Consider the following 26,034-nt stretch of genomic DNA (forward strand, 5'->3'; position numbering starts at 1 on the left):
CGGATAACCTGATTGTTTAAATATGTCAGTGTCCTCCTTTCAGGGCATAGGGCCCAATTAGTGCACCTTTCAGGCAGGAGTCCTTCGAGCCATGTTCTGAAATTGTATCAGACGACTAAGCTTGGTATTCGGGACTAAGGCAGGTGGACGCTCGTAAAAGAAACGCCATAAACCCTCCGTCGATCCACTCATGCCTGCGTAGAAATGGGGGTCCATTAAGAACGCCAAGTTCATTCTCATCCAGCCAGCATCTGAAGAGCCTTCAACGGCCTCCCTCTGATCCTGCAGCTGTTTGGAATCCTCCTCTGAGGCAGAGTTCATATTCCTAGAGCCGGGTTGACCTGACGACCCCCAGAAGCCATCGACAAAGTTGGCATGACCCAAACTTGTGGCGCCACAGCTACGCAATGCATCCTCGTCAAGTTCGAAGAAGAATCGATATCTTGGAACAGGCTCATCGTCATAAATGAGCGTCTTCTCAGCGCATGGATTCTCCGAGGAGAAGGTCTTAGTCACCCATTCTTGGAAGTGGGAACGTAGCTCCTCCTTGGAAGCTCCATCGAACTTTGCTTTATCTTCGACAAAGACAAATTGAAGTTTATCGAACATAGCTTCATTGACTTCTGAACGGGGGTCAGAGCTGATGATTGAGCGCACTGAAAAGTTGAGTCTTTGCTTGAAGTTGTCCCAGGCTTCATCATCCTTATACGTGGTGCGGTAAAAAACCCAGCCCCATTTTTCTATTTTGCGATGTTTGCACTCGTGGACAATAATTTCCGATGAGATCCATTTATCTTTGAGAGCAGGTAAAGTCTGGAAGCCTCGTGGTGCGGAAGGCAAACAAGGTTTAAGGTTTCCCGACCTGCTTTGGAATGAAGTAGTGAATGGGCTGGGGTGCACAGGAATAATCCGATTAACAGCAAGTGGACAGGCAGGTGTACGCCTGAAACTGAATGCCCTCATCATTGCGTATCAGTTCCTGGGTGACCAATTTTGCGTTGTTGAGATCTTGACATGGGTTACTCCGTACAGTATATGTATCCAGGCGTCGGCCCCTGACTAGTCTCAATCCGTTCTAGTGCATATTTAACTATGCCGACGTAAACTATCTATGAAGTACTTCGTACCTCCGGACCAATTTGCTTCAGGTGGAAATAGAACTTGTAAAGGGACTTGACTAGCGAAATCAATATACCATTGCTTCTTGGCCTCGACCTCTACTTACTACTAGTAGTGTCATCATGCTCCGATTTCCATCTCTACACCCTCATCATTCGCCTCCTTGGAAGATTTGGAAGACGAATTCGAAACTCTTCAATATTTATGACTCCGAGTCTATGTAATATTTAGATACAAAAATTGATGTACATTGAACTATTTTTCGGCATCGGTTTTGGTCGCTTCTGCTGCCTGTGCAGCCATCTTGTCCTCCCACGCACTGAGGAATCCCTCCACCTTAGGGCCCCAGACATCCTCGCCCTTTTCTAGATCTTCGTACTGCAGAACCTTCTCAGGGCTAAGCTCAAAATCACCCTGGCGGGACCGTATGAGCTCACTCATGAGTGCACAGCTGCCAACAGCATTGCCCAGGTCATGAGCCAAAGACCGGACATAGAAACCAGAAGTAACAGTCATTCGGATCTTAACTGCAGGAGGTTGAGGCCGCTGCTTCTTCGAGCCATCTGCAGCCTCAGCTTCAGAGTCTGAGTCCAAATCATCTTTCTTCGCAGTCTCAGTCTCAGTCTCAGCTGATGCATCTGCAGTAGCGGTTTCCGAAGCAGGCGCAGGCGCAGACTCAGACCCAGGCACAACCGTCTGAGCCTCACCACTATCATCAACCTTCTGCTTCTTGTCAGCATCTTGCTCTTCGGGACTATCCGCAGCACTGCGCTTAGCAGGTACAGCCTCCGCGTCCGTCTGGGGAGCAGTCACTCCAGCCTGCTGATCAAGCAACTGTTCCGCAACCCTCTTCTCCGCACCCTGCATCTTCTCCTTTGGCCACTCAAACTGATGCGTACCAGGCTCATACCACTCCACAATCTCCAACTCCACAGCCTCAACAGGTCTAGACTTAATCTCCACAGGCGGAAGCGTCCCCTCCCGCGCATACTCATAAAGCCTCTTTCCATTAATTCTCAACGCCGAGAAAATAGGCGGCTTCTGCATAATAGGTCCCCGGAACTGCTTCAGCGCCTCCTCAACCTTCTCCCGCGTGATATGCTCATACGGAGCTCGGCGAACAATCCTACCCATGCGATCATAGGTATCTGTCTCGGCACCGAACAGCACAACAGTCTCATAGGACTTAGTGCATGCCAGGAAGCTGCTCAGGGATTTGGTACCCTTTCCAACACCGGCAATGAGAATTCCTGTCGCGAGCGGATCGAGTGTTCCGCCATGTCCGATCTTGACCTCGATTTTCTTTTGCCGGCGGCGCTTCTGCTGGAATTGGTTTTCGCGTTCACGGCGCTCGCGCTCGTGTTCGAGCCAGGGGGCGAATGTTTTGGAGGGATTGAAGTGCTCTTGGCATTTGCGGAGGACATCTGCAGATGTGACGCCTTGGGGCTTGTGGATGGCTGGTGATTGTGTTAGTTTGTTGGGATGGAATTTATTGGGACTTGGTCTTACCGAAACAGCCTTCGAGGATCTTTTCACCTGACATTGTGGTGCGGAATAGTTGGGAGCGAAATGGTAAGGGCATTTGGTCAGCGCAGGAGAAACGTTCAAGTGAAAAGTCAATGATAATAGCTTTAGTTTATCGATAACGATAAGGAATTCTACCGATAACGAAGTTACAATTTCAGCTGGTATTCAAGTAACGCATATTTCTGTACATGCACATGTTACTTGTATGAATATAACTCTAGCATAATCATTACCGCTCAAAGTACTTGTTTGGTCACATATCCTCGTAATTAGGTACATAATGGCGTCGTTTCAGGTACCTGACTCATTGGAAGATATGGGCAGAGAAGCACAGCAATTACTAGATTACCAGAAATTTTAATGTAAGAAATAATTCAATCATAGATGCAGGGTAACTATAGTTATTACAGAAAGCAACAGTGGAAGTCTTCCACTATGAGATTTTTTTGGCGCCGCATGCGCCTTCACACATCTCCCGTCACATAACCTGAATTCCTCACAAGTCATTCAACACCTTACATACGACCTTGGGCCCGCTTGCTCTTGCCAGGTCGCTTAGCACCACCAGCCTTCATCTTCTTGGCAGAGAAGCTGCGCATGTCACCACTGGAAGCGGCATCGCCGCTCTTCGAATGACGCTTCTTGCCACCGAAGCCGAACTTCGAATCTCTCTTCTGGCGCTTGTTGTTGGGACCACCCTCACCACGGCTACGCTTGCGGTCAGGTGGGCCAGCGTCCTCAATGGCCACATCGAAGAGATCCTTAGCATCGTCGGTAGGAGCAGAAGTATCAGCCTTGCGCTCTGTGAGGGATTGTTAGCATATATCACAAAAAATTCTCAGTTAGCTCTGCTAGAGCACAGTAAGACGTACTCTTCTTTAGGGTGTTGATCTTCTCGAGAGTATCCCGCTTCTCCTTAGCTCGCTGCTGCAACTTGGCGACCTGCACCTGCTTGCCGAACTTCTTCAGGTCACGCTGGCGGCGCGCCTCGGCAGCGGCCTTCTTGCCAGCTGCCTCATCGTACAGCTTCTTCTTGATTCTGTCCATGTGCTCGTCGTTCTTGACCATCTCTGCGAAGTAGTCACCGGGACGGGTGAAGGCAACACCCTCCTTCTTCAGCAGACCACGGGCCTCGGTCGCGGCGGCTTGGCAGACCTTGTAGAAAGCCAGTTCACGGTTCAGGTCGTCATTGGGGTCTTCGACCTCGATCGGCTCTTTCGACACGAGGGAGTTGTGCTCGGAGAATGGGGTCTGCGATGTGATGAAGGAGATGCGCTTGAGGGAGTTGTTGATAGCGGCGGAGTTGTTGATAGTCAGGCGTTGGTGGGTGACAACATCTTCACGTTCGTCGTCTTCAAGGTCTGATAGCGGGATATCCTCCTCCTCCTCCTCCTCTTCTTCCTCGTCGTCGTCCTCTTCTTCGGCATTTTCTACGTCGGACTCCTCAGCCTCGGCCTCAGACTCCTTCTGCTCCTCCTCGTCCTCCTCGTCCTCCTCGGCTTCGGAGCTCACGGCAACTTCCTCCTTCTCTTGCTTTGTCTCCTTGGCCTTGGCCGGGCTGTCGGTTTTCTTCACGCCTTTACGCTTCTCAGCGGCCTTGATCATCTTCTTCTGCTTCTCGGCCTCATAGTCGCGACCCTTGTGGGCATCAAGAGCCTGAAGCAGCTTGCTTCGTTTAACCATTGTGTGTGGTTGTAGGGAATTGGGGGGTTGGAAATTGACTGGTTGTAAAGAGACAGAGGATGAATGCTCTTGATTTTTTTGAACTGGAGCCAAGCCCGATATGGCTTAGCGTGAACGATAAGCACTCTTTGGGGTTAGCGTGGGTCGGTGTGCGGAATATATGATGATCCGGGCTTATCAACTGAATCCCATACAGTTGACTCCGTACACTTCCAAGTTGGACCTGCCAACCTCTGTCGTTTCTGAGGATATTCCATACATCATGCCTAAAGAATCTACTCCGACAAATCTCCCTTCAGAGGAGTCTTTTCTCTCACAGCCTGTATGGCGCTCACCATACCCTTGCAGTATCAAAAAGCTCCCCTCCGCTAACCGAAGTCTAGAACTCCGATGCCCAGGGCCAACTCACTGCGGCTGTCGACGAGCTCCTCGACCAACTTCAGAGCAAGTTTGATAATGTCTCCAAGGAGATGTTTGGCAAGTGTATGTTTTGGATCATTTGCCGATTGGTGCTCATTTACTTACCGTTTCTAGTGGACGACATGACCCGCCGCTTAGATGACTTGGAGGCTTCTCTGTCTGCAGCGGGGAACGACACGGCCTCAGCGACAACTGCAAAGTGAGAGATGACTCACTGGCAGGGTAATAGCCTGCTCGAGCTCACAGTCTATAGTTGAAAGATTCTTAGAGGGATCAACTGCTGCATTTGAGACGGCGCGCACTTTCCTGTTCTACAATTCTGTTTCTTGATATACAATTATGATACCCTACGTTCACATGACACAAAATCGGAAATTTTTGATCAGTAGATACAGTTGCTGGATTACTCTAGTCAATTGTACTTGTATTTAGTAGGGCATAACGCCCGGACATCATATTGATTTCTCAGTTCGTACAACACAACGGGATGCCATGAGGTTCCAGAAGTATATCTCCAGACTATATTTATTGCTGGTCAACAGGTTACTACAATTCCATATACTGTAGCTTTCCAGCACCTATCAAAACAATGACAGAAAAGATGACAATCGTTTACAGCTCATCCTTCTTCTCGTCCTCGCCAGCGAAGCGACGCAGGATGTTGCTGCGCGAGACAATGTCATCTAGCTTCTCGGGCGCGGAACCACCCTTGCTCAGGACCTTGAGCAGACGAGCCAGCTCCTTGCTAGCGTACTCCTGGTTCTGGCTCAGCTTGTCCGCCACCTTGATGTAGTACTCGGCGTACTTGTCCTGCAGACCCTTGGCGGCCTTCTTAAGCTCACCGGACAGCTTCTCGAACTTGGCGGTGGGCACGTACTCGCTGACCAGCTTGTCCAGAGCGGCGATGGTGCCAGCCTTGGTGTTCAAAGCGCCACCGACGGCACGGTTGGTACCAGTCTTGGTGTTCAGGAAGTCAACGAAAGCTTCCTCAGTGCGGGCACCGGAGTAAGCCTCGGCCTCAGATGAGCCAGCGGGGAAGAACTTGATGGTAGGGTAGCCGGTAACGCCCTGCTCCTTGGTCAAGGCACGAGAGTTCTCAGCTTCAGCGTCAACCTTGGCGATCACAACATTGGACTCGAGGGCGAAGTCGTTGGCGAGGGTCTCCCAGGTAGGAGCAAGGCTCTTGCAGTCTAAAGGAAAGCGAATAGTCAGTAAAGGGGAAAAGGGCCAACGAGAAATAGGAAGAAAAGAGCTTGCTACTTACGGCCACACCACGGCGCAGTAAAGGCAACCAGAACGCTCTTCTCGCTACCAACAACAGTCTTGAAGGTAGCATCATTGAGCATCTCAATCTTGCTAGCCTCCTTCTGCGCACCACGGGGCTTGATGCCTGTCTTATCGGTAATCCACTTAGACAAGCTCTCGAGATCACGGCCACCCTTGTACTCCTCAGGCTTGTCGCTCTTTCCATCGAACCACTTCAAGGTAGGGAAACCCTGAACACCGAAACGCTTTCCGAGCTCGCGGTTCTCATCAGCATCGACCTTGGCGACAGTAACCTTGTCCTCAGCGAAAGCGAAAGCAGCACCGAGCTCCTCGTACACGGGGGCAAGAGTCTTGCAGTGGCCGCACCAGGGAGCGAAGAATTCAACCAGAGCGGGCTTTCCGGACTTCAGGACGACTTCGTCAAAATTGTTGGGGACCAGGTCCTTGACGGCGGAGCTGGCGTTGGCGAAGCTGCCGAGCACCGAGAGGGTGCCCAGGAGCAGGAGGCTCAAACGGGCCATTTTGGGGTATTTTTGAATTGAGGTTTTATGATTTTAAATGTTGCAAATCAATTACAGAAGTTGCCTCGGAGGAGGGGAAAGAGAAGAGTACCTAAGCTCGGAAATGGGGCGTTGATGACAAAACAACGAAGAGGCCACTTGGTTCCCGCTGATCTACCACAAAGGAATATAGTTCCAATTTCTCCGTGGTTACCCTGTGTCAAATTTTTTTTTTCATGATTGATGAATCATCTTACACTAAATGATTTGATCTTCATGAGAAAATTCATTCTGCATGAATCCAGGTTCCACGTACTTCTCTGTAGATTTTCTGTATTCCGGACATGTCAAAAAACAGGGTCTATCTATACATCAGACATGCACTTACCCACATGCAGATACTTCAGACACAAATCTGGAGAGATATCTAGCTACTATTGAGGGCTTTTCGAAGGGATTTTTGACTTTATTTTTTCCAAGGTTCGAATTACTAGCTAGTAATACAGTAGAGAATTTGCCAACACATCCTAGCAAGGCCCAAGCAAGTGGAACAGCGAGAGGCGTAAACTCGGGATGCGGTCCGCTTACATATCATATAGGCCCCGAAACCCCCTGGATAATAATAAGTTGAAAAGAACATGCCGCATCTACCTTATTACCGTCGGTCCGACAGCCACTTGTTCGCATTGTCCCACAACTTCGTGTCTTTGAGCTCATTGCCTGCTGTCTGAGTACCCTTGTAGACCTATGTAGGGCATTAGTTCTGAGCAATGGTTACATGGGAGGTATGTAGTTCTTACCGCGTCCCATAGCTTGAAAGCTTGATCTAGGTTTCCTGTGAAGCTCTCACTGTGTTGGAACCATTCCTTGCCCTTTGACTTCACCTCTGCCCGAGCCTCGGGTGAGGTGGGATCTGCCTGCAAGGGGAGATCATCCAGGTAGGTGCGAACGGCGATTCCGAGTCCGCAGTCATTATCATCAATAAATGGCAATCTAAAAAAGACATTAGAGTTTTTGAAGAGAAAAATAAACGGTTCTTAGCAAGGAATAAACCACATACTTCATCGCCATTTCGGTCCAATCTTTGCGGTCTCTGTCGGCGTCTCCGCCGAGGAAAAGACCGGTCAAGACCACTTCAATTAGGTTCCTCAGCGCATGGCGCACCTCGGAGATCAAAGAGCGATAGCAAAGAAGCTGTCGGCTCAACGGACCGGAGTAACCAATACTCTTATGCTGTAACTTAGCAATACATGCAACACGGGACACGAGCATGTTGAAAGTCTTATCGTCCTCTAAAGAAACGAAGTGTGGTTAGTCATAGCGCAGAAGGGGTTTGCGGCAGCGTAAACAACATACCAGATCCTCTCATGGGGCCACCGGATACATGCGAGAACCAATCCTTGGTATTCAGAAGGTCAAAGCGAAGCATCTCGATGGCAGTGAATATCGCATCCTCTAAATTATCCGCAGGGTCGACGTTTGACAGCGCTTGTTCCAGGCATTTGCCCCAAGCCGTGAGCTTATGCTTATCATCGACATAACCGCGCAGTTGCAGGAATCGCCACATAACATTAGCTCGGATGTCCTCTTGTGATGATAAAACCTGTAAAATTATTAGACATGTAATCTGACTTGCGTTTCCTGATACATACTGGGGTTTCTTTGGTAGCAAATGACTTGGGCACAAAGTCTGCGGTATTCAGGCTCTGCACGGCAAATTTGAAAGAGCCAAGCGGCGCTTGCAACTTCTTAACACTCTCTGGGAACTGACTAGAGGATATTTTCCACGACTGAATGGTCTCCTTCACGGAGGGAATTCCCTTCAAGCTGATCTTGCGCTTTGAGCTCTCATCAAACCATGGGATGATGTCAATCACTTTAGTTTGGTAGAATCGGTGAAGCGAGTTTGCCAATAGGCAGATGGACTGTGTCCGGATCGGAGTGAGAGTGTCGCCTACAAGCTGGCGGAAGATCTCGGTGTCCTCGGCACCTAGCGGGAGGGAAAGCCGCACCTCCCCCAAGGTCAAGTAGTTTGGTACATCTGGGCCAAGGAGGCCCTTGGATAAGTAAAAGTAGAGCTCTTCCGGAAGGCGCTGGCCGATGATCTCATGCAGATCCGAAGAGGTAGTCTCGGGCTCCAAAGGAACAACCTGTCCGTCAACATTCATATAGACGTGGTGCTTCACGCTCATATATGCCCGCTTGTAACGGTCTACATATTGAAACTCGACCATGCGGCGATCTTCCTCGTATTGAGCGCACATGCCCAAAGCAGTTCGCCCGGCAGAATTGAACATTGGCAGGGCATCGCGAATGTTGGGAAGCTTCCCGGGGAATGCGGGGTTCTCGAAAAGAGGACATGGATGCAGGAAAGATGAACCCAGAAGCAGAAGGAATTCGAGGAATTGTTCGTTTGACAAACGTCCAAGTTCCTCTTGGCAGGTTTGCTTTGTGAGCCAGTTGAATTGGCCAGCCTCAGCTTCAATGCGAGTGATCAGCTTATCGATATCGAACAGGAAGGCTTCGGATGGTGCATATATGGAATCCACGACGGGGTTGGGGCCATGATAGAGGTACGCGAGCTATTTATATGTTAATGTCCATCCACCGTATCGGTGAGGGGATGTCGCGCTCCCCTAGGGGACTTACCTGTGCGACCGCGCTGTAAGGCGCCACGATGGAAGAGATGCCATTCTGGTTCAAGATACGTCTCAGGAATTTGAAGAGGGTTTCCGGTGGTGGTGTCCCTGGGTGTGTATATTCGTCAGTCAAAATTGGGGAATTTGGGTCGTTCGCCCATGTCCACGGATCGTAAAGAGGCGGCGTTTTCGACCATTGTGGTAAGAAGTCAAGAGAAAAAGTGGTCCTACCGGCACTGCTGAAGGCGTCGACTACCTGGTCGGCTTGCTGCTGGTCATAGAGCTCCCAAGCTTGCTCGAAAGAGCGCACTGATGATGGCGATGCCGAGAGACGATGATCTCTTTTGCCAAATTCGAGTCCGTTAAAAACGAAGACGCAGCCGATGCCAAGGTTCTTGAGGGCCTGCAGTTCCTTCTCGATGTTGCTCTTTAGAGCAAATGGAAAGCCACCTAAGGCACCTAAAAGGGCTTCGCGGGTCGACTGGTTTACCAGGTGCTGTTGAATGTAGTGCGAGGCATCTATACCGATGACGGAATCTTTCAGGGCGGAGAGTGGGAGGGACTGGGTACGGCCCACAGCCCAGTCATCGAAGGGACGGACTAGAGAGAAGTCGCGGTTAGGTTGATCAGCTCGACAAGGGGGAGACATGAACATTACCAGGCATGGTTGCGAAGCTGAACGGCAATAAGCACGGCTAAATGCCGGGCATTGAGGCCCAAAAAAGACAAGAAAGGTGGGGGGATGGAGAAGGTATCGCGGGCTGAAGATGAAGTCCAAGTTGCGAAATGACGAGGGGAAAGGGAAAGCGGAGTTGCTTGTTTTTCTGCTAAATTGGCCCTTTCCCAAACAACATTTCACCTCCCATGCGCTTGGAACTTTTGAATCGGTTTTTGAATCGGTTTTTGAGCTCAATTCTTCTCTTAGTCTTCAATTTCCTGTTTACAATTTCTTGTTTAGATCATTATGGGGCATCTTAGTTCTAGTTCCCGAATTCAGGCGCAAACGCTATATGAACTCAACCCCTCTACAAAGCCCTTAACCACCAAATTTTCTTTCTTTTTCTTTCCAATTTGCTATTTAATGACCTGAAGGTTCATTGAGGAGACTTTGTAAATTTAACTTAAACGGTAGGTCACTGGGTAGGAGTAGGAGACTGAGTGGGAGATTAGGTAGGTAAATGGTATGTGAGGTAATTAAAACAATTGGCAATTTGGTAGCAATATAGTAGCAATTACAGTATCTCCCACAAAAGAGAATACTACTAGAAACATGGTGGATCAGGACAAGGATCTACAAAGGAACAGACAATAAGAATGAACTTGTCAATGCACGAAAGTCCCACACTGTACGGAGTTCAATGAGACCATATATCACTACAGTATCAGTTTTGTGCTAGGCAATGAACCTTGATATGTACCTCGGCACAATTGATAATATATTATGCATTCTAATTATCTCCCTAAAACAACGTAATCTAGATCGTAAGCGATGCCGGCTGTCGCCTGGGAGAAACTGACCCGCTTGTCGGCAGATATGGCAGATATGGAAGATACGCGATAGGCCCGCCTATTTCCAATTTCCAAATTCCCATTTTTTTCTATCTCTCTACTCCGTAGTCCCCATATATATGTTGAGAGTTCAGCATCCCCGGATTTTATCCTTGTAAAACACTCTCCAAGGTTTAACTCAAAATGACCGACACCGCCGCCCCAATCGAGCTTCCTGTCATTGACATCTCGAACCCGCATGACCCCGCCGTGGGGAAGGCAATGCTCGATGCGGCTGCCAAGTATGGGTTTTTGTATGTGAACAGCAAAGGTACCGATTTTACTGCTGAGGATGTGGATCGTGGATTTGAATTGGTATTTCCCCATGCAATTGTCATTTTACTTAAAATTTGCCCATTCTAAGTATGACTATAGTCCAAGAAGTTCTTTGCGTCTCCCGCGGCGGAGAAGGAGACCTGCCGGATCACCCCGAACGTGAGTATTCAATGTTTCGGTGATCTGTTCTGGATAATTGCAATGATGTACGTTGACTGACGTATATTACAGAACCGTGGATGGTCAGGTATGCACACAGAGACACTTGATCCGGAGCATCAGCGGGTATGTCATGTCACTCGGGCATTCAATTCGATAAAAGGTTGCGACTAACAATCGATGATTGAACTCTAGACTGGAGACTTTAAGGAGTATGGTCTCATATTAGGACATAAGATACATGATCTAGTTCACTGACTGATCTACAGGGCTATGAACTTTGGAGATTTCAAAGACGGCAAGGCCCAACAGCCTCTCTCCGCATCACTGGCACCACATGAAGCCGAGATCCACGAGTTCGCACAGCTCTGCGACAAGACCTGTAAACGGATTCTCAATCTTCTCTCGCTAGGCCTGGAGGTAAGACAGCACCTGCCTACCACCCATACTAGTCACTAGATCTAACAATGTATAACAGATCCCGGAGGATTTCTTCACAACTCGTCACGACCCCAGCGCTGGGCCAACAGGTAGCATCCTCCGCTACCTGTACTACCCATCAATTTTCTCCCCGGCAACAGCAAGCTATAAGCATGACAAAGACGTGCGTGCCGGTGCCCACTCTGACTACGGTAGCATCACGCTTCTTTTCCAGCGTCCTGGACAGCCCGGTCTGGAGATCTTCACTCCGGAAGGAACTTGGGCACCCGTTCCCATTATTCCCGGTGATAATGCAGATGCGTACCCATTCCCCCCTATTCTGGTCAATATCGGAGACCTCTTGAGTTACTGGACCGATGGGCTGTTAAAGTCTACGGTACATCGGGTCGTGTTCCCGTTGGCTGAGCAGCGTCGTCCGAATCCGCAGGATCGGTATACTCTGGTTTACTTCTGCCACCCTGTTGATACAACAGAGCTGGTTCCCGTTCCTAGTGAGGCCGTGAAGCAGCACCGGGCGAAGGCGGGTGATGTTGGCGCTGTTGGCTTTGGGGGTGGTGCGGGCAGTTTGGAGCCAGGAAAGAGACCTTTGACTGCGCAGGAGCACTTGGAGTCAAGACTGGCGGCTACTTATGGATTTACAAAGGATGAATAAATACGCTTTCAGAATCAGATCAATTGAGGAGTTCAGATGCAAATGTGTGGTTTCATTTCATGACGAATAGACAACAGTACCAATGAATAGATTAACGCCGGTGCCATCATGGCAAAGTGCAAAAACCGACGGGAGACACAAATCCTCCGCATTAACATAAATCAAGCTTCGTAGATGGTGGATAAAAAATGCTTCAAGACCGTGAGTCGGTCGGAACGTGTCAAGACGGGTGACCATCTAAGGACATAGGAAACTCGTTGGTCGCACAATTAAGTATGAAGGGCTTGCCAGAAAAACGGAGTTTCAAAAGCAAAGAAACAAAAAGATGTTTCGATATGATAGATGTTAAAAGATGTACACTCATGACGAATGAGAAATATATGGGAATCAAGGGAATAAAACGAGGGCCTCAACAGACCCGATATGACAATGAACCAAGATGGAAAGGCGAGCTGTGCGAGGGTAAGTGAAAAGCCAGACGACATGTAACGAGGTATCTTCCGGGGGTCGAATGGAAACGCCACCAGATTTTGCAAATGCCATGCGCGAAGTGAGACGTAGACTTTGGAACCAAATGTTGGGGGGGGGGGCGTGAAGGGATATGACGCTATGCGAGCCAGTATGCATGAATCAAGAAATTGGAACTCCTTCAAAGTCATCGAGCGTATCAAGGGGTGGTGTGGCACCAGTGGCGGTGATATACCCATGCTGCCTTCTGGCAGTCTTTGCTGCAGTACTTGGTGCGTCGACAACGACGGCACTTGGCAAACTGTCGCTGGAACTCCTCCCATTTGCCACACTTGTAGTATGCACACTGACGAATCCCACCTCGTGACTCGTCCTTGCGACAGAGGTTTCTCATCACCACGCACGCCCAGTACTGCATGTCCTTTGAGTGATGTCGGACAGTGAACTTCTCCACCAAGGGAAAGATGTTGACATCATCAGGTAGCAAGTACTCATCTTCCTCCTCGGGAGACTCGACGGGAGAAGACGGATCAGCATTTTCATCCAAGAGATGCAATTCGCTATCGATCTTGAGTTTGGGAACAAGGTGCGAGCGTTGGAAATATGACCGTAGGTTGCAGTACTTGGAAACGTATGCTAGGAGCTGCAGGGACATTAAGACATCTTCATCCCGGGGCATGGTGGTCAGAACGCCCTGAGTCGCGGGGGTGTTTCGGTCACGGAGGTACAAGGCGTAAGGACTGGGGGCGAGAGTGGGGGAATTAGGGTTGTTCGGAGCCTGAGTGGGGGATAAACCCAGTCCACCGTTGGTTTGTGTGTTGGCGGTGTTGTTGATTATGCTGCCATCGACTGCAGAGCGATGAGCGATGTTAAATGTTTCAGCCTCTGGGCCTTCCTCAGAAGGATCTGTGACAGTCAAACCACCGTGGCTAGCCGAGACATCATCGATCATAGTAGTTGTCGACTGTTCATCAACGCTGTCTATATCCATCCGGTTTGGTAGACCAACAATAGGCTCAGTTCCCTGCCCCAAGACAGCGTCATCACCCATAGCCAAGTCCTCTCCATTGGCATCATCCGATTCACCCGAAGCAGATTGCTGCTGTCTGATTGAAGGTCTCTGCCGAGCTGGGGGAGGCGGCGGGGGGATATTTCGAGCTTGGGACTGGAGCGGCCCGCTGGGAGTTGTCGGGGATTCAGGTTGTGAGATTATGCCCGTCTGCAATCCTGGAAGCATACTGGCAAGGCGTTCCGCATCACGCACAGGTCGCAAACCAAATGCCTCGGTGGTATCCATCGGAGGAATGGCGGTGGCCAGAGGCTGCATGGTGCGCAGGCGATGACTGGAGCGGGTGTAGCGAGCGTCATGGGTCCGGTGATTATGAACGTCCTGTCGGAAGGTACTGCGGTCGGGTGGGGAGGTCATCGGAGCGCGCGGAGGTGAAGTAACATCCATGACGTCCGAGTCAGTCGGCTGATTATCCTGATAATATGGTTGGGGGATTTCGATGCTTGGAGGAGGGGCTTGGCGGCGCGAAGAACGAGATTCGGTGGGAGTGTTGGATTCGGGACCAGACCGGCTGGGGACCTCATGAACGGAGGAACTGGATTTGCTTGGGATGGCCGATCGGCTAGACTGTTTGTGAGATTCGGGATCGGCACGCGATCGGACCTTGTCCACCACCTTGATATAATTATCCAAGATGGTGGCAATCACCGGGACCATGTCGGCTTCCACGACTCTGGTCCTCACGTTCTCTGATCCCCGGACTCCGATGTTTACCACACATTGAAATGCTAGGCTCCATTTCCACATCTCCATCAGATCCTTACTTCTGCCCTCCTTCAGGATGCAGACAAGTCGTTCGATTCCGCCATCGACGGTGAGGATATCCCGGATTCGTGCAGAGGAAGTTGTGAGATAGGCAAGGTGATTCAGCGAGTTTATCAACGGTAGGGTGGATGTGCAATCAAGGGCACGTCGGTCGTAGAGGGTGGTTGTGATGTTGACCGAGGCCTTGTTCACATTAGGGATGCTGAAGTTGACTTCCCGCATGATGAACGAGACAGATGGTAATCAAGTGGCAATCAAATGAGAAGACACACAAGATCCAAGGCGATACTAAAAGGAAGATATATAAACAGGATGGGAGGGCATCCAGTATGCAAAAAAAAGGCCAGTGAGTTGAGGACCCTGACGGCGCCTGGATGACGAGATTCAAGCCCCCTAAGACCAGAAGACGCCGACTCCACAGACAGTGGGATCAAAGATCTCTCACGTAATGAGAATTATTTACTCCAACAACATCGAGATAACCGAGATAGTATCGATATACTATGAGCGGTGCCCGATGAGGGTCGATTGAGGGGGGTAGACTTGGTGATGACTCCACGAGATCTTGGACAGGGAGAGGCGGAATAAAGACGAGCGGTAGAGGTGTCAGTGAGTTCCAAGGATATTAAAGAGAGGAATAAGAGATAGGTGGGATGGATTCGAGGGAGAATAGATGGGGGTAAGTTGATGTTGGGTTGGGCGAAGGAGAGAGAAAAGCCTTTGAGAGCGAAAGCGGAGAGGCGTCAGGTGCCTCCTTAATATTACGGGACCCGAACATTGGCTTTCCCGCCACCGTGAACCGACTCCTCTATTTATAACGACACTTGCACAGTGATACTGAAAGATAGCCTTCGTCCGACTTTCCTACATCTATGAGAAGCGAGTCTCCCAGTGATTGGAAAATTCTGGATAGTTGACGTTGCCGCCCTGCAGGATTTATCCGCTTTTCACCAGGGCTCCCTCGTGGCGACAAGCACTTGAGGCGGCCGAGCTGACCAACCCAGCCTCCAAGTCTATTGGACGTCCCAGCGATGGCGATGATGCTTTCCAAGTTTGTTTTGTAAGGATTAATATAAAATAGCACCAAGCAAGTCAAACGTTTGATTTATTTTATTCTTAATTCTGGCTTATGCAGGGTTGACTTGATTTGCGGCAAATTTGAATGTCGCAACATGCGTGGATTCTCCATATTGGATCTTAATAGGTCAGAACTTCCGATACCTAGTATATGCACCTTGATCGCTTTCCACTGAAGCCAAATATTTATTTCGACGACGTACAACAATATTGATGTTATCCTGATTATGCACACGGATTTCCCCTTTCGTCGCATGATATAGGACCGAGAGGTACTCGTGCACAGATCGCGGTCTGGGGCATGCTACCAAGATTGATAATCGATAAGCCAATTGCTCCAAACATATGTTCTTTTCGTAGGCTAGCCCCTGAGGGTACATCGTAATTTCAAGTGCTGAGATTGTGAAATTAATATTCTGGCTATAGGAAGTACTATATGCCAGAGTCCCGTGCATTATAGACAACTCCCAAGGATAATCCTCTATCAAAACCACTGACAGTCTATAAAAGGGGACCTCGGTACGAAGAATCGCCGTTGAAGATCCCTGAGTTAGTCATGGGTTAATAACTGTGTAACTATTGATCGAATCCACTCTGGGGGCCATCGTTAGTTAAGACCCTCAGTGCCAGCTGCAGCACCATGCCCCTTTCCGACCCGCTTCAACATGAACTGTTAGTGCGAGACTACTTGTACAGTAGTTGCATGTGCCTTTAAATATAACAAAGATATACTAGGAGAGTATGAATAATTTTTCCAGAATTCGATCGAAAGTGTGGTGTCACGGATTCTCATAGGATGCCAATGACCACCAGTGGGCGTAGGTCATCGACAGTTCGAGCCTAAAGGCTCCAGGTCTAGTTGTCATGACTGACTAAGCTGCAATTCACATTTCGACAGCCTCATGTCTGACCAACGAGGGGGTGCATTTGTACCCGGGGGACTGCATCTACGATACTGACGAACTACATATTTAACTAGTCAACGGTAAATATCACCTGCATTCCACCGAGCCTTCAGTGTAGATCCTCTAGTGGGGGGCCGGTGGAGTAGCAGCTCCAACATCTAGTGGACCATTTGCTGAAAAACCAGGGTGAACAATGGAACGTGTAAACGGTATACGGAGTACTCCGTACATCAATACCAGATTGGCCCCTCATTCAGGCCGCCTGCGGAGAGTGTGACTGCTTTGTCCAGCTGGAAATAAGAAAAATACGCATTCTATCAGCCTTACAGTAAAGTAAGGTTATGCAAATAATGATCGCCCTCATATCAAGCATGGGCGGGTTCCGGAAGAAAAGAAGAAAAAAAAGGGGCCCAGAAACTATCTCACACAGGGAGTGGGGAACTCATCTTCCTGATACCCCGATGAGCCGAAGTGGTGAGAACATTTGAAGACATCAAAAGACAGACTGAAATTTAAACTTGGCAAGAACAGTCCTTGAATATAAATTCTTCACACCTTTTCTTGTTTTTTCCCCCTTTGTCTTGTCAAATAGAGAAATCATATGCAGGTTAGTCAGCCTCAGTGGAGTCGCCAATTAAACCAAAAAAGGGAAGGCGAATGAGCTTGGACCTATTGGTGGCTTCGTGGTACAGGGCCGAAGAAGTTGCGGTATTGTAATTAATTAGAAATCATCTTTCTTCAGGTTTTTAGGGAGGGAAATTATCCTATCATCTCCGGGCGTCTATCAGTAACCCAATGCTCTAAAAACTTTCATCGCAACGGGGAAAAGATCATCGGATGATGACAGCCAGATTGTAACCACACCAATCAGAATTAATAGGTAGAGAAAACGGGAGTAAATAGCCGCGGTTTGACGTGGAGACAAGTTGAGGCTGCACGTATCTATAGACAGGGGCGGACTCGAAAGTTTTCTATACATAACAATGGACAGACCCATCGTTCCCAACTTGACTTTACTCCGCAAGTCAGTACCAGTTACACTATGTACGTATCAAAACTTATAAATCCTCTCATCAGCAACCATTGGGTCTCGGTGCGCTAGGCTGATCCCCAGCGCCACTGGGCAAATTCAAATCCTCCGTTAGGGTTGTTGATTTCTGGCCCTCTGGTCAGCGCTAATTTGCTAGATTCCCCTCCCAGGATATTCCTGTAGTCCTGTATATGTCAAGAACTGGTCCATTGTATTCACATGCATCAATTCTAGAAGAACAGTAATCAAGATCAACTGGCTCAGGTACCCGGGGAGGATTCTCCCCCCTGTTGCGGGCGTGTATTGTCAGTGTATTACCCGCCCGGGGAAATGGCTCATCAATACGTGGCATACGCTAATAAAAACACCAATTGAAACCAAACATCACCATTTCTGTTGTTGACAATAAAAAGTAAATAATGGGCAATTCTAGAGAATGATATTTATCTCTATTCCGCAAAGTCTCGAATAATTCTCATGGGTCAATTCAATGAAGAGTCCCATTTGAATTAGGTTGTAATTCATGGCAAAGTTGCAATGCGAGTGTCATCAAGTTACCACTAGCACCCGGTAATACACTCGCCCCCTGTTCAGAACCTTCGATTCCCTCCTCTCCTCCTCCCTCTTTCCTTGAGCCCGCGCTTCTCAATCCCCTTGCGACCAGTTTTTTCCTTTTTTACTTTACCAGTATTATGTTCAAAGCTTGAGGCCTGAACTCGGTCGCTTCCGTTCCCGCTCCACTTTCAGTTCCTTTTTCCCTTCCCGCAACCTCCCAACCTCCCACTCCTTAATACCTTTACCCCCCCCCCCCTGGACATTGATTCCTAAGCTTCCCCTCCTTTCAACAACACGTCCTAAGGGGAACCTACTCGGCAACATGGCAGCCGATATGACGGGCGAACAAATGCAGGCGAAGATTACCGCCGCTCGACGTGAGGCAGAGGGGCTGAAGGACAAGATCAAGCGCCGGAAGGATGAGCTGGCCGACACCTCCCGTACGACTTCCTGACCTCCCGCACTTTGAACCCACCATATCGGGGTAGAACCCCGGTCACTTCCACTCTTCAGGAGGATGACGTGGTGGTGGAAGAATGACCAATGCTGACCCTTTGCAGTTCGTCAAGTAGCACAGCGAGACACTGATGCCCTACCTCGAATTGGCATGAAGCCTCGCCGGACACTCAAGGGCCATTTGGCGAAGATCTACGCCATGCACTGGTCCACCGATCGCCGCCATCTCGTGTCAGCTTCGCAGGACGGAAAGCTCATCATCTGGGATGCCTACACTACCAACAAAGTTCACGCCATTCCCCTCCGCTCATCATGGGTCATGACCTGTGCCTACGCGCCGAGCGGAAACTACGTGGCCTGCGGTGGTTTGGATAACATCTGTTCCATTTACAACTTGTCGTCCCGCGAAGGCCCCACTCGGGTCGCGCGCGAGCTCTCTGGTCACTCTGGCTACCTTTCTTGCTGCCGATTCATCAATGATCGTCGCATCATCACCTCTTCCGGCGATATGACCTGTATGCTGTGGGATATCGAGTCCGGATCCAAGGTCACCGAGTTTGCCGATCACCTCGGTGATGTGATGTCGATTAGCATCAACCCGACCAACCAGAACATTTTCGTCTCCGGAGCCTGTGATGCCTTCGCCAAGCTGTGGGATATCCGTACCGGCAAGGCCGTGCAGACATTTGCTGGCCACGAGTCCGACATCAACGCTATCCAGTTCTTCCCCGATGGCAATGCCTTCGGTACCGGCTCGGATGACACTTCCTGCCGTCTCTTCGATATTCGTGCCGATCGCGAGCTCAACATCTACCAGGTAGGTTTCTGTGGACCGTACCCAAGAAATACAAGACTAATTGTGTTCTACAGAGCGATCAAGTTCTTTGCGGTATCACCTCCGTCGCCTTCTCCGTGTCTGGCCGGTTACTGTTTGCTGGTTACGACGATTTCGAGTGCAAGGTAAGTAAATTTTGGACGACTTCATTGGAATCCTGCTAACGCGCAACTAGGTTTGGGATGTCCTTCGTGGTGACAAGGTCGGTTCTTTGAGCGGTCACGAGAACCGCGTCAGCTGCCTGGGAGTCAGCAACGACGGCATCAGCCTGTGCACTGGATCTTGGGACTCTCTTCTCAAGGTCTGGGCCTGGTAATCCCTACTTAAAAAGAAAAACAAACGCAAGATACCCCCGTGTCGATCATTTGCAATGCTCTTATTCGAAATTTTTCTTGGTTCGATGGATCGGATCTCCGCCATTGTACGATAATAATCAGTTACCGGGGAGCTTCTAGCTTCCTTCGATAATACGGCGCAGACTAGTCCGTCGCATACGATACGGAAAGCGCTTGGTGGTGGTGAACGCGGCGCCGGGGAAGAAACGAAAGCGACGACACAATGTTTGGACATGACGAGAGAGAGCACTGCCGTCTGGAAGTGGAGGGTTGTACCTGACCTCATTCCGGTGCTTCCATGACTATTTCGTTGGCTTCCTGTTCCTCTGTTCCTCTCCTGCTGGATGATGCCCCTATTCTCTTCTATTTCAACTTCTTTTCCCATCTCTTTCCACTTATTGATTTCTCCTCTTCCCCCTTTTTATCCCCTTCTCTATTACCCCTCTTCGTTCTGGACTGCCTTTTCAGCATCGGTCTCGGTATGTATTTTCGCGGAAAGGAAAGGACCGTTTTGTTTGGATCTGGCCATGATCTTTTTTTTTTCTCTTCTCTTTGATTTATCTCCCTTTGCGTTCCCGCGTCATCTCTTTTCCTATTTCCCTGTCTCGTCAAAGAGTGTGTACTTATTTTGTGTCCTTGTGACCTCCAATCTCCTCGGGGATTCAGACCGGATCTGTTTTTGAGCAGCTTCAATTTCCATTTGTGCTTTTCACTTTTCTCTTTTCTGGGAACTCGGGGGCTGCAGTCTGTTTGCACCTCGAATCCTCGGTGGGCTTGGGCGTCTGTGAGCGTGGCGTGAGCGTGATAGGGCATTCATAAAAGGTGTCTTTCAAGATTCAACCGCCCTGATAGAGAATGTGTAGTGTAGTCCAGTGCTAGTACATGAGCAGGTACTGAAATAGTAGATTCGAGTAGATACAAGAGTACATACAAAAGTACGTACTCGAGTAGTCCTCGGAATCAGCAGAGATCCCCGTACTTTCCTCAGGCTCCTAGTCAGCATGGCATGCTACTAGTCAGATCTAAAAATGCCGAGCACATGGCTGAAACCCAATCCTAACCCCTAGCATGAAGTATGGAGAATTAGCCAACCGCCTAACCGACTCGTCATGTGGGGGCCAAATCTCAAGGCAATGACTAACAACTGTGGCCCAGTTGACAAGGTTCAACCGTTATGAGTCGCCCCTACCTCTAGTAAACCGAACTGGTCATGATTATGCTTATTGGTCCGAATAGATGGAATGAAAAAAAAAAAGGCAAAGACCGTGCATACGAAGGATTCCAAGCGAACTAGCCTACGTGTATGGATACGTAGAGGGAAGGATCCATTTCTATTTCTATTTCTATTCAACGGCACGAGGTCCACAAGACTGTTCTCCTCTTCAGGTATGGGATCCACTGATCTCAGCCTCGGCTTCCAAGGTCTGGAACTTATGGATCGAGGCTCGGGTCGTTACTTGTGGATATGGGGGATTTCGAGTTGTAAGAAAGAAAAACAAAGATGAAACAAGGCTTGGATGTGCGAACCATGTAGAATTAGGCTTGGGCTTTACTGTAGTGTAAGGTTAATCCTGGATAGAGTAGGAATAGATTAATTAAATAAATTACTACACTGTATATACGGAGTGCATTCTACATAATAACAATTGTACTCTACCTGTTAGGTACTCTCTTCTCTCCTGGGTGGATCCCGGATCGTCAAACCTGAAACATGGCAAAAAAGGGGCTTTTTAACCGTTTCATGACGATCTCTTCCCATCTCAGCCCCTCCTCCGTCTTCACTCTTTGTCTACTCCAGGGGTTTTTTTGAAACTTACCGCTATATTTCTTTCACTCATACTTGCTTAAATTCACATCTTACCCACTCCCCGCCCTTTTCACGATGTCGGCCCAAGAAGAATTCGATCAACTAGTGAATGCCAATCGCGACAAATTCACTTCCCACCCAGAAGATCTTGATCATCCTCATTTCTCCGACGGAGAACAAGACCACGACCACGATCAAGACTCCGACTCTGACGCACCTCCTCGTAACCTGCGCCAACGCCACACAGTCGACTCCTCCGACGAGGACGAAGACATCGACGACATGGTCTCTTCAAATAACTACCACATCCCCAAGAACACATTCGAGGCCAACACCGGTCCTAAGGGTGTCATCGCCGATGCTCAGGCTTTTGAGCGTGCGCGCAAGAAGTCCTTCCGTCGCACTTTGCTCAATGCCGCAGGCTTCGATCAGAATGGCCCCGCCTTCGCCAAGCCCGAGTCTCAGCCTTTGAGTGATGGGTCATCGGGCAGCGAAGATGATGAAGAGGAGCGCTTTATGCGAAAGTGGCGTGCTTCGCGCATGCAGGCCCTGCAGAACCGCCAGGCTCGCCGCCCCTCCCCTCGCGGCCGCCACTATGGACAGGTCGACAACGTTGACGCTGGGGGTTATCTTGATGCCATTGAGAAGGTGACTTCTAGTACGGTGGTTGTGGTTTGCATCTATGACCCGAATGTATGTTAGTTTTATTCTCACTCCCTCCGGCTTTGGCTAACATCACACTAGTCTGAGGAGAGCTCTATCGTGGAAGAGTGTCTCAATACTATCGCCGGCAGACAATCTACTACCCGGTTTATTAAGCTGCACCATGAAATCGCTGAGATGGATCACATCCAGGCTCCAGCTCTCCTAGCTTACCGTGCGGGGGACGTCTTTGCTACTATTACGGATATCATCCACAATATTCCCCGGGGCCGGCCCTGCAGCGCAGATAGCTTAGAGGATCTGTTGAAGTTGTGAGTTCCGCATTTTACTCGATTATATGGCCGTCATACTAACCTCACAATAGGAACCGCGTTCTCTAATCTTGCCCATGATATTTCGTGATCCATTCTTCAGCAAGGCGTCTCGGATCCCTTTCGCAATCTCCGATGCATTTCTTTCATTTTCCTTTCTTTCCTCTTGTTTTATCAAACTGTTTTGTCTTTTCTGATCTCGTTTTCAAGTCCACAAAAAGGGAAGAAAGGGCGGCTAGTTTAACGGCGTTCGAGCACATAGACTGCACAGAGGTCTTGTGATTCTTGTTCTTATGTATCATGGTTTCTTATGTTCTGGGTTGCACATTAGCCGTGTCTACGAGTTATTGTTTGGGGACTGTTTTCAGCTGGTCTGGCCGGTCTGGTTCGTGGATCTGTCGTTGTCTTTTGAGATATCCCATCTGCTTCTAGTTTTTATTCAACGTGACCTATCAAGTTTTTACATATACACTAGATACCTCCCATGGATGTATGTCGATCCTTTACTCCAGGCTGACTATAGATGGTTTTATTAAACCGTGGTACCCCATCTAGAGCTTGGCGACTTCAGTTATACGAGTTAGTGCCCTTCAATGACTCGGGGCAATGACTGGATGGTAAGTATAAGCCGATCGCTTTGCACGCCCGATACAGCCGTAAGCCCGCGCGTTTGAAGTAAGTTGTACGTAGCTCGAATGAATGGATGAAAATGGCCACTCTAGAGACCTTATTTAAGGTGATCGGCTTTACTGGCTTCCAATTATGCTGCTAGCTAGAAAGAGTTGTAAACATGGGTTTTCTATATCAGTCTCTAGTAGATCGTGAACCTTGCAAGGTCGAGGGGCTTGATTCACTAGACACACGGTACTTCTATATAGCCACTAGAACACATGACTTATTTTAAATGATACTACGGAGGCAAAGAGAATAAAGGACATGTGCAAGGAAAGCACCAGCCAGGTTGGTATGATCCGCTAACTCCCCGTCAAAAGACACAGCAGGTAAGGAAACGACGAATAAAATGGGGGAAATGATATATCCCAGTTGCAGAAGCCGAGTATTTCAATGAGATCGAGAAAAAGGCCAGAGTTTGCCAGAGTGGCTTACAGTGCCCCACGCTCCGAGGTGAAATCCCAAAGCATTTTGATCAGGGTATCTGGCAGGGTGTAAAGATCCACGTGGAACTCACCCACTGATAAGCCGAGAAGTTAGCACATGCCTCAAGTTCAGTTTGAAGGAAGTCACTTACGATCGACGTCATTCTTGGTGTAGGAATCCGATGACTTGTTGTCATGCACCATTTGCACAACTTGCAAAAGGTCATCTTCGCCCAATTTCTGAAGTCCTTCTGCGAGCTTATCCATGTCCACCTGAAAATGATTAATTAGAGCCTCAAGCCTTAGAAGGGGTAAGTCATACGTTCTTCTCAGTGCGCTTCTTCTTCTTTGCACTCTCTTCGCCCACTGCACCACGCTTCTTGATTCCGCTGTCGTCACCCGGGACAGGGCCCGACTCACGCAGAGCTGCTAGGAAAGCAGGCTTGGGGTTCTTGAAAGTCTAAAATGCCACAAGGGCCTAGTCAGAAACAATAGGTCGGTTTAAACAGATGGGGAGAAACAACATACAATGGTGTGCTTGGACTCATATCGCTCTTGCAGGAAGTTGAGGTCATGGTTGACAAAGTGAGATTTGTCGGCTGTGAGCTCAATCTGCATGTCAAACTCACCCCATCCCTCCTCCTGAATACGGAACGGAGGGTTCTTGAAAGCTGTTTCGAATACATTAGTCGCAAGTTCTCCGAGCACGCGCCTGTCGACGTCCATAATTTATGGAACTAGAAGCTAAAAAAACCTACTTTGTGTGGCCCGAGAGCCGAAACTGGGGTGCAGGTGGTATGTGACCTTGTCAAAGATGCTGGCGGGAATCTGCTCTCCCTTGTCGTTGACCACGTAAACCTCGATCGACCACGAACGTTGGGGAAAACCCTCGACCTCGGAAGGCTTGTCACTATGGTGGAAAAATGGCTAATTAGCGCATGCGCTTGACTAATAGCCCGGAGATGAATGATTGGATCCAGTCGGAGATCGAAGGGCATCAAAGCGCGCGGAATGAATCTTGTTTGCCCGCAGCACTGGTCTCACAGGCGAACATGCGCCCCCAACCACCCAGTCATTCAGGGCATCCGCGTATTGCCTCTAGGTAGAACATTCAAGCCTCGAGGCATGTGGAGGGGTCCAATCGCTGTTTTGGGGGTGGGGAAGGGTCGGTAGGGTAGGCAGAATATCGAGGACATACATGATATGCTGCTCCGTGACGAGACGGACGACGCGCTTGACCTAGAACAGAAAAGAACAATTAACACAGGTCGCAATCGCATGACGAAAAAATTGCATTGGGGCCACGAGAATCCCTATGAGAAGGGAGCTCTGGTGGAGCGGAAGGAGCGCGATGGATGAAGATCGAAGACGTGCCGCGCGGCAAGCGCAACTAGGATAACTCACTTCAGGCATTATGGCGCAGATGATAAAAGAAATGAAATTCTAGAAATTTCAAAGCTTCTTGTGTTGCAAATGAATCCGGCAGGTGTTGAAGTTTGGGAAGGAACTGGTTTGCGCGGGTGTTAACTTAGCGGAGAACGCGCACAGGACTTAATCTTCCAGTTTCAGGGATATAGAGTGGAAAGATTGAAATGATGAGGGTTCTAGAGTATTCAAATACCAGTTATAAGTAGTTCGATCAAACCAGGCTTCAATGCGGTATGTTCAAGATAGTTCAAAAAGATGTAGGCGGGGAGGAGGTTGCAAGATTGAAGAGGCTACCCCCAACACCGCCTATCCAGCCTATCCAGCCTATTCCCCCACGACTACAGTTTAGTCAACCAATTTAACCTATAACGGCTTCGGCGTCAGGCTTTGGGCTAATTTATGGTTTTATGCCTATAGATAGTATTTGTCATATTTGTCTAACTGGTGAATTATACTGATAAATCTGGAACCGGACTACCTACTGGGTCAATAGTATTCCTATCTTAACCGCTTTTCTTTTCTGATCAACCGAAATACCTGAAAATATGAGATCGTGAGCCTTTTCCCTAGCAGGCTGAATTTCAAATTCTATGGCGATTGGAACGGCGCCTGATATTCCACAATACTGGCTGCGCATGGTGGGTCAAAGTTGCTGAAGGTAGGCCTCTGCTGGAGTCAATAAAGGACTTGGGTTATCTGCAACGACAAAAATTATCAGCGCAATCGATCTCGCCTGATTGCAGCGCTTGGATAATACTATAAGTATCGCATTGAATTCAAGATCAAATCTCAATTCCCCAAGAACTTTTTCATTGCTGCTGCCCATCAAATGCGCCCTGATATGGCGAGAGATTTAAAAAGAAAAGTATCTATCCAACTAATGATCAAGTTCAAGGTCTTCAAATGTATGAAATAATATTTGTTGTCTATAATACTGAGTTTGCTATTTGAGTACATAACAGTTTGCCTCTAAAGAAATCGACCATATGCGCACCCTATTTGT

General features: G+C 48.8%; 11 protein-coding genes across 11 annotated transcripts; 4 read left to right on the forward strand and 7 right to left on the reverse strand.

Moving 5' to 3' along the window:
• Positions 1-69: 69 nt before the first annotated feature.
• Positions 70-966, reverse strand: N7520_011213 (uncharacterized protein; the record flags this gene model as incomplete). The annotated part of the gene is made up of 1 exon (XM_057145146.1): positions 70-966. One exon carries the CDS (start codon positions 964-966, stop codon positions 70-72), a length of 897 nt encoding a protein of 298 aa, XP_056990900.1.
• Positions 967-1,374: 408 nt separating this feature from the next.
• N7520_011214 (pseudouridine synthase PUS4) lies at positions 1,375-2,662 on the reverse strand (the record flags this gene model as incomplete). Its single annotated transcript, XM_057145147.1, has 2 exons — positions 1,375-2,576; positions 2,629-2,662. 2 exons carry the CDS (start codon positions 2,660-2,662, stop codon positions 1,375-1,377), a joined length of 1,236 nt encoding a protein of 411 aa, XP_056990901.1.
• Positions 2,663-3,167: 505 nt separating this feature from the next.
• On the reverse strand, positions 3,168-4,329 carry N7520_011215 (EBP2 family rRNA-processing protein; the record flags this gene model as incomplete). Its single annotated transcript, XM_057145148.1, has 2 exons — positions 3,168-3,448; positions 3,519-4,329. Coding segments are annotated over 2 exons (1,092 nt in total), but the record flags the coding sequence as incomplete, so codon positions are not given.
• A 262-nt stretch (positions 4,330-4,591) lies between these two features.
• On the forward strand, positions 4,592-4,952 carry N7520_011216 (heat shock factor-binding 1 family protein; the record flags this gene model as incomplete). Its single annotated transcript, XM_057145149.1, has 3 exons — positions 4,592-4,651; positions 4,713-4,812; positions 4,864-4,952. The coding sequence occupies 3 exons, from the start codon at positions 4,592-4,594 to the stop codon at positions 4,950-4,952; spliced, it is 249 nt and encodes an 82-aa protein (XP_056990903.1).
• A 409-nt stretch (positions 4,953-5,361) lies between these two features.
• N7520_011217 (protein disulfide isomerase family protein) lies at positions 5,362-6,536 on the reverse strand (the record flags this gene model as incomplete). The annotated part of the gene is made up of 2 exons (XM_057145150.1): positions 5,362-5,939; positions 6,014-6,536. The coding sequence occupies 2 exons, from the start codon at positions 6,534-6,536 to the stop codon at positions 5,362-5,364; spliced, it is 1,101 nt and encodes a 366-aa protein (XP_056990904.1).
• Positions 6,537-7,170: 634 nt separating this feature from the next.
• N7520_011218 (MKT1 family protein) lies at positions 7,171-9,819 on the reverse strand (the record flags this gene model as incomplete). Its single annotated transcript, XM_057145151.1, has 7 exons — positions 7,171-7,260; positions 7,316-7,508; positions 7,576-7,807; positions 7,872-8,118; positions 8,168-9,097; positions 9,165-9,754; positions 9,813-9,819. The coding sequence occupies 7 exons, from the start codon at positions 9,817-9,819 to the stop codon at positions 7,171-7,173; spliced, it is 2,289 nt and encodes a 762-aa protein (XP_056990905.1).
• A 1,027-nt stretch (positions 9,820-10,846) lies between these two features.
• On the forward strand, positions 10,847-12,230 carry N7520_011219 (uncharacterized protein; the record flags this gene model as incomplete). Its single annotated transcript, XM_057145152.1, has 6 exons — positions 10,847-11,017; positions 11,078-11,137; positions 11,210-11,263; positions 11,333-11,349; positions 11,407-11,557; positions 11,616-12,230. The coding sequence occupies 6 exons, from the start codon at positions 10,847-10,849 to the stop codon at positions 12,228-12,230; spliced, it is 1,068 nt and encodes a 355-aa protein (XP_056990906.1).
• Positions 12,231-12,897: 667 nt separating this feature from the next.
• Positions 12,898-14,754, reverse strand: samB (MYND-type zinc finger protein MUB1; the record flags this gene model as incomplete). Its single annotated transcript, XM_057145153.1, has 1 exon — positions 12,898-14,754. One exon carries the CDS (start codon positions 14,752-14,754, stop codon positions 12,898-12,900), a length of 1,857 nt encoding a protein of 618 aa, XP_056990907.1.
• Positions 14,755-18,421: 3,667 nt separating this feature from the next.
• Positions 18,422-19,706, forward strand: N7520_011221 (WD40 repeat domain-containing protein; the record flags this gene model as incomplete). Its single annotated transcript, XM_057145154.1, has 4 exons — positions 18,422-18,539; positions 18,660-19,372; positions 19,426-19,515; positions 19,566-19,706. 4 exons carry the CDS (start codon positions 18,422-18,424, stop codon positions 19,704-19,706), a joined length of 1,062 nt encoding a protein of 353 aa, XP_056990908.1.
• Positions 19,707-21,607: 1,901 nt separating this feature from the next.
• Positions 21,608-22,575, forward strand: N7520_011222 (phosducin family protein; the record flags this gene model as incomplete). Its single annotated transcript, XM_057145155.1, has 3 exons — positions 21,608-22,225; positions 22,277-22,506; positions 22,560-22,575. 3 exons carry the CDS (start codon positions 21,608-21,610, stop codon positions 22,573-22,575), a joined length of 864 nt encoding a protein of 287 aa, XP_056990909.1.
• A 1,034-nt stretch (positions 22,576-23,609) lies between these two features.
• Positions 23,610-25,016, reverse strand: N7520_011223 (putative transcription initiation factor subunit (TAF30); the record flags this gene model as incomplete). Its single annotated transcript, XM_057145156.1, has 7 exons — positions 23,610-23,698; positions 23,756-23,876; positions 23,926-24,063; positions 24,132-24,274; positions 24,362-24,513; positions 24,802-24,842; positions 25,008-25,016. The coding sequence occupies 7 exons, from the start codon at positions 25,014-25,016 to the stop codon at positions 23,610-23,612; spliced, it is 693 nt and encodes a 230-aa protein (XP_056990910.1).
• Between the last annotated feature and the right edge of the window lie 1,018 nt (positions 25,017-26,034).

The sequence above is a fragment of the Penicillium odoratum genome, assembly GCF_028828045.1.
Source record: "Penicillium odoratum strain IBT 22623 chromosome Unknown utg000008l_segment0_segment0, whole genome shotgun sequence".
Taxonomy (NCBI): Eukaryota; Fungi; Ascomycota; class Eurotiomycetes; order Eurotiales; family Aspergillaceae; genus Penicillium; species Penicillium odoratum.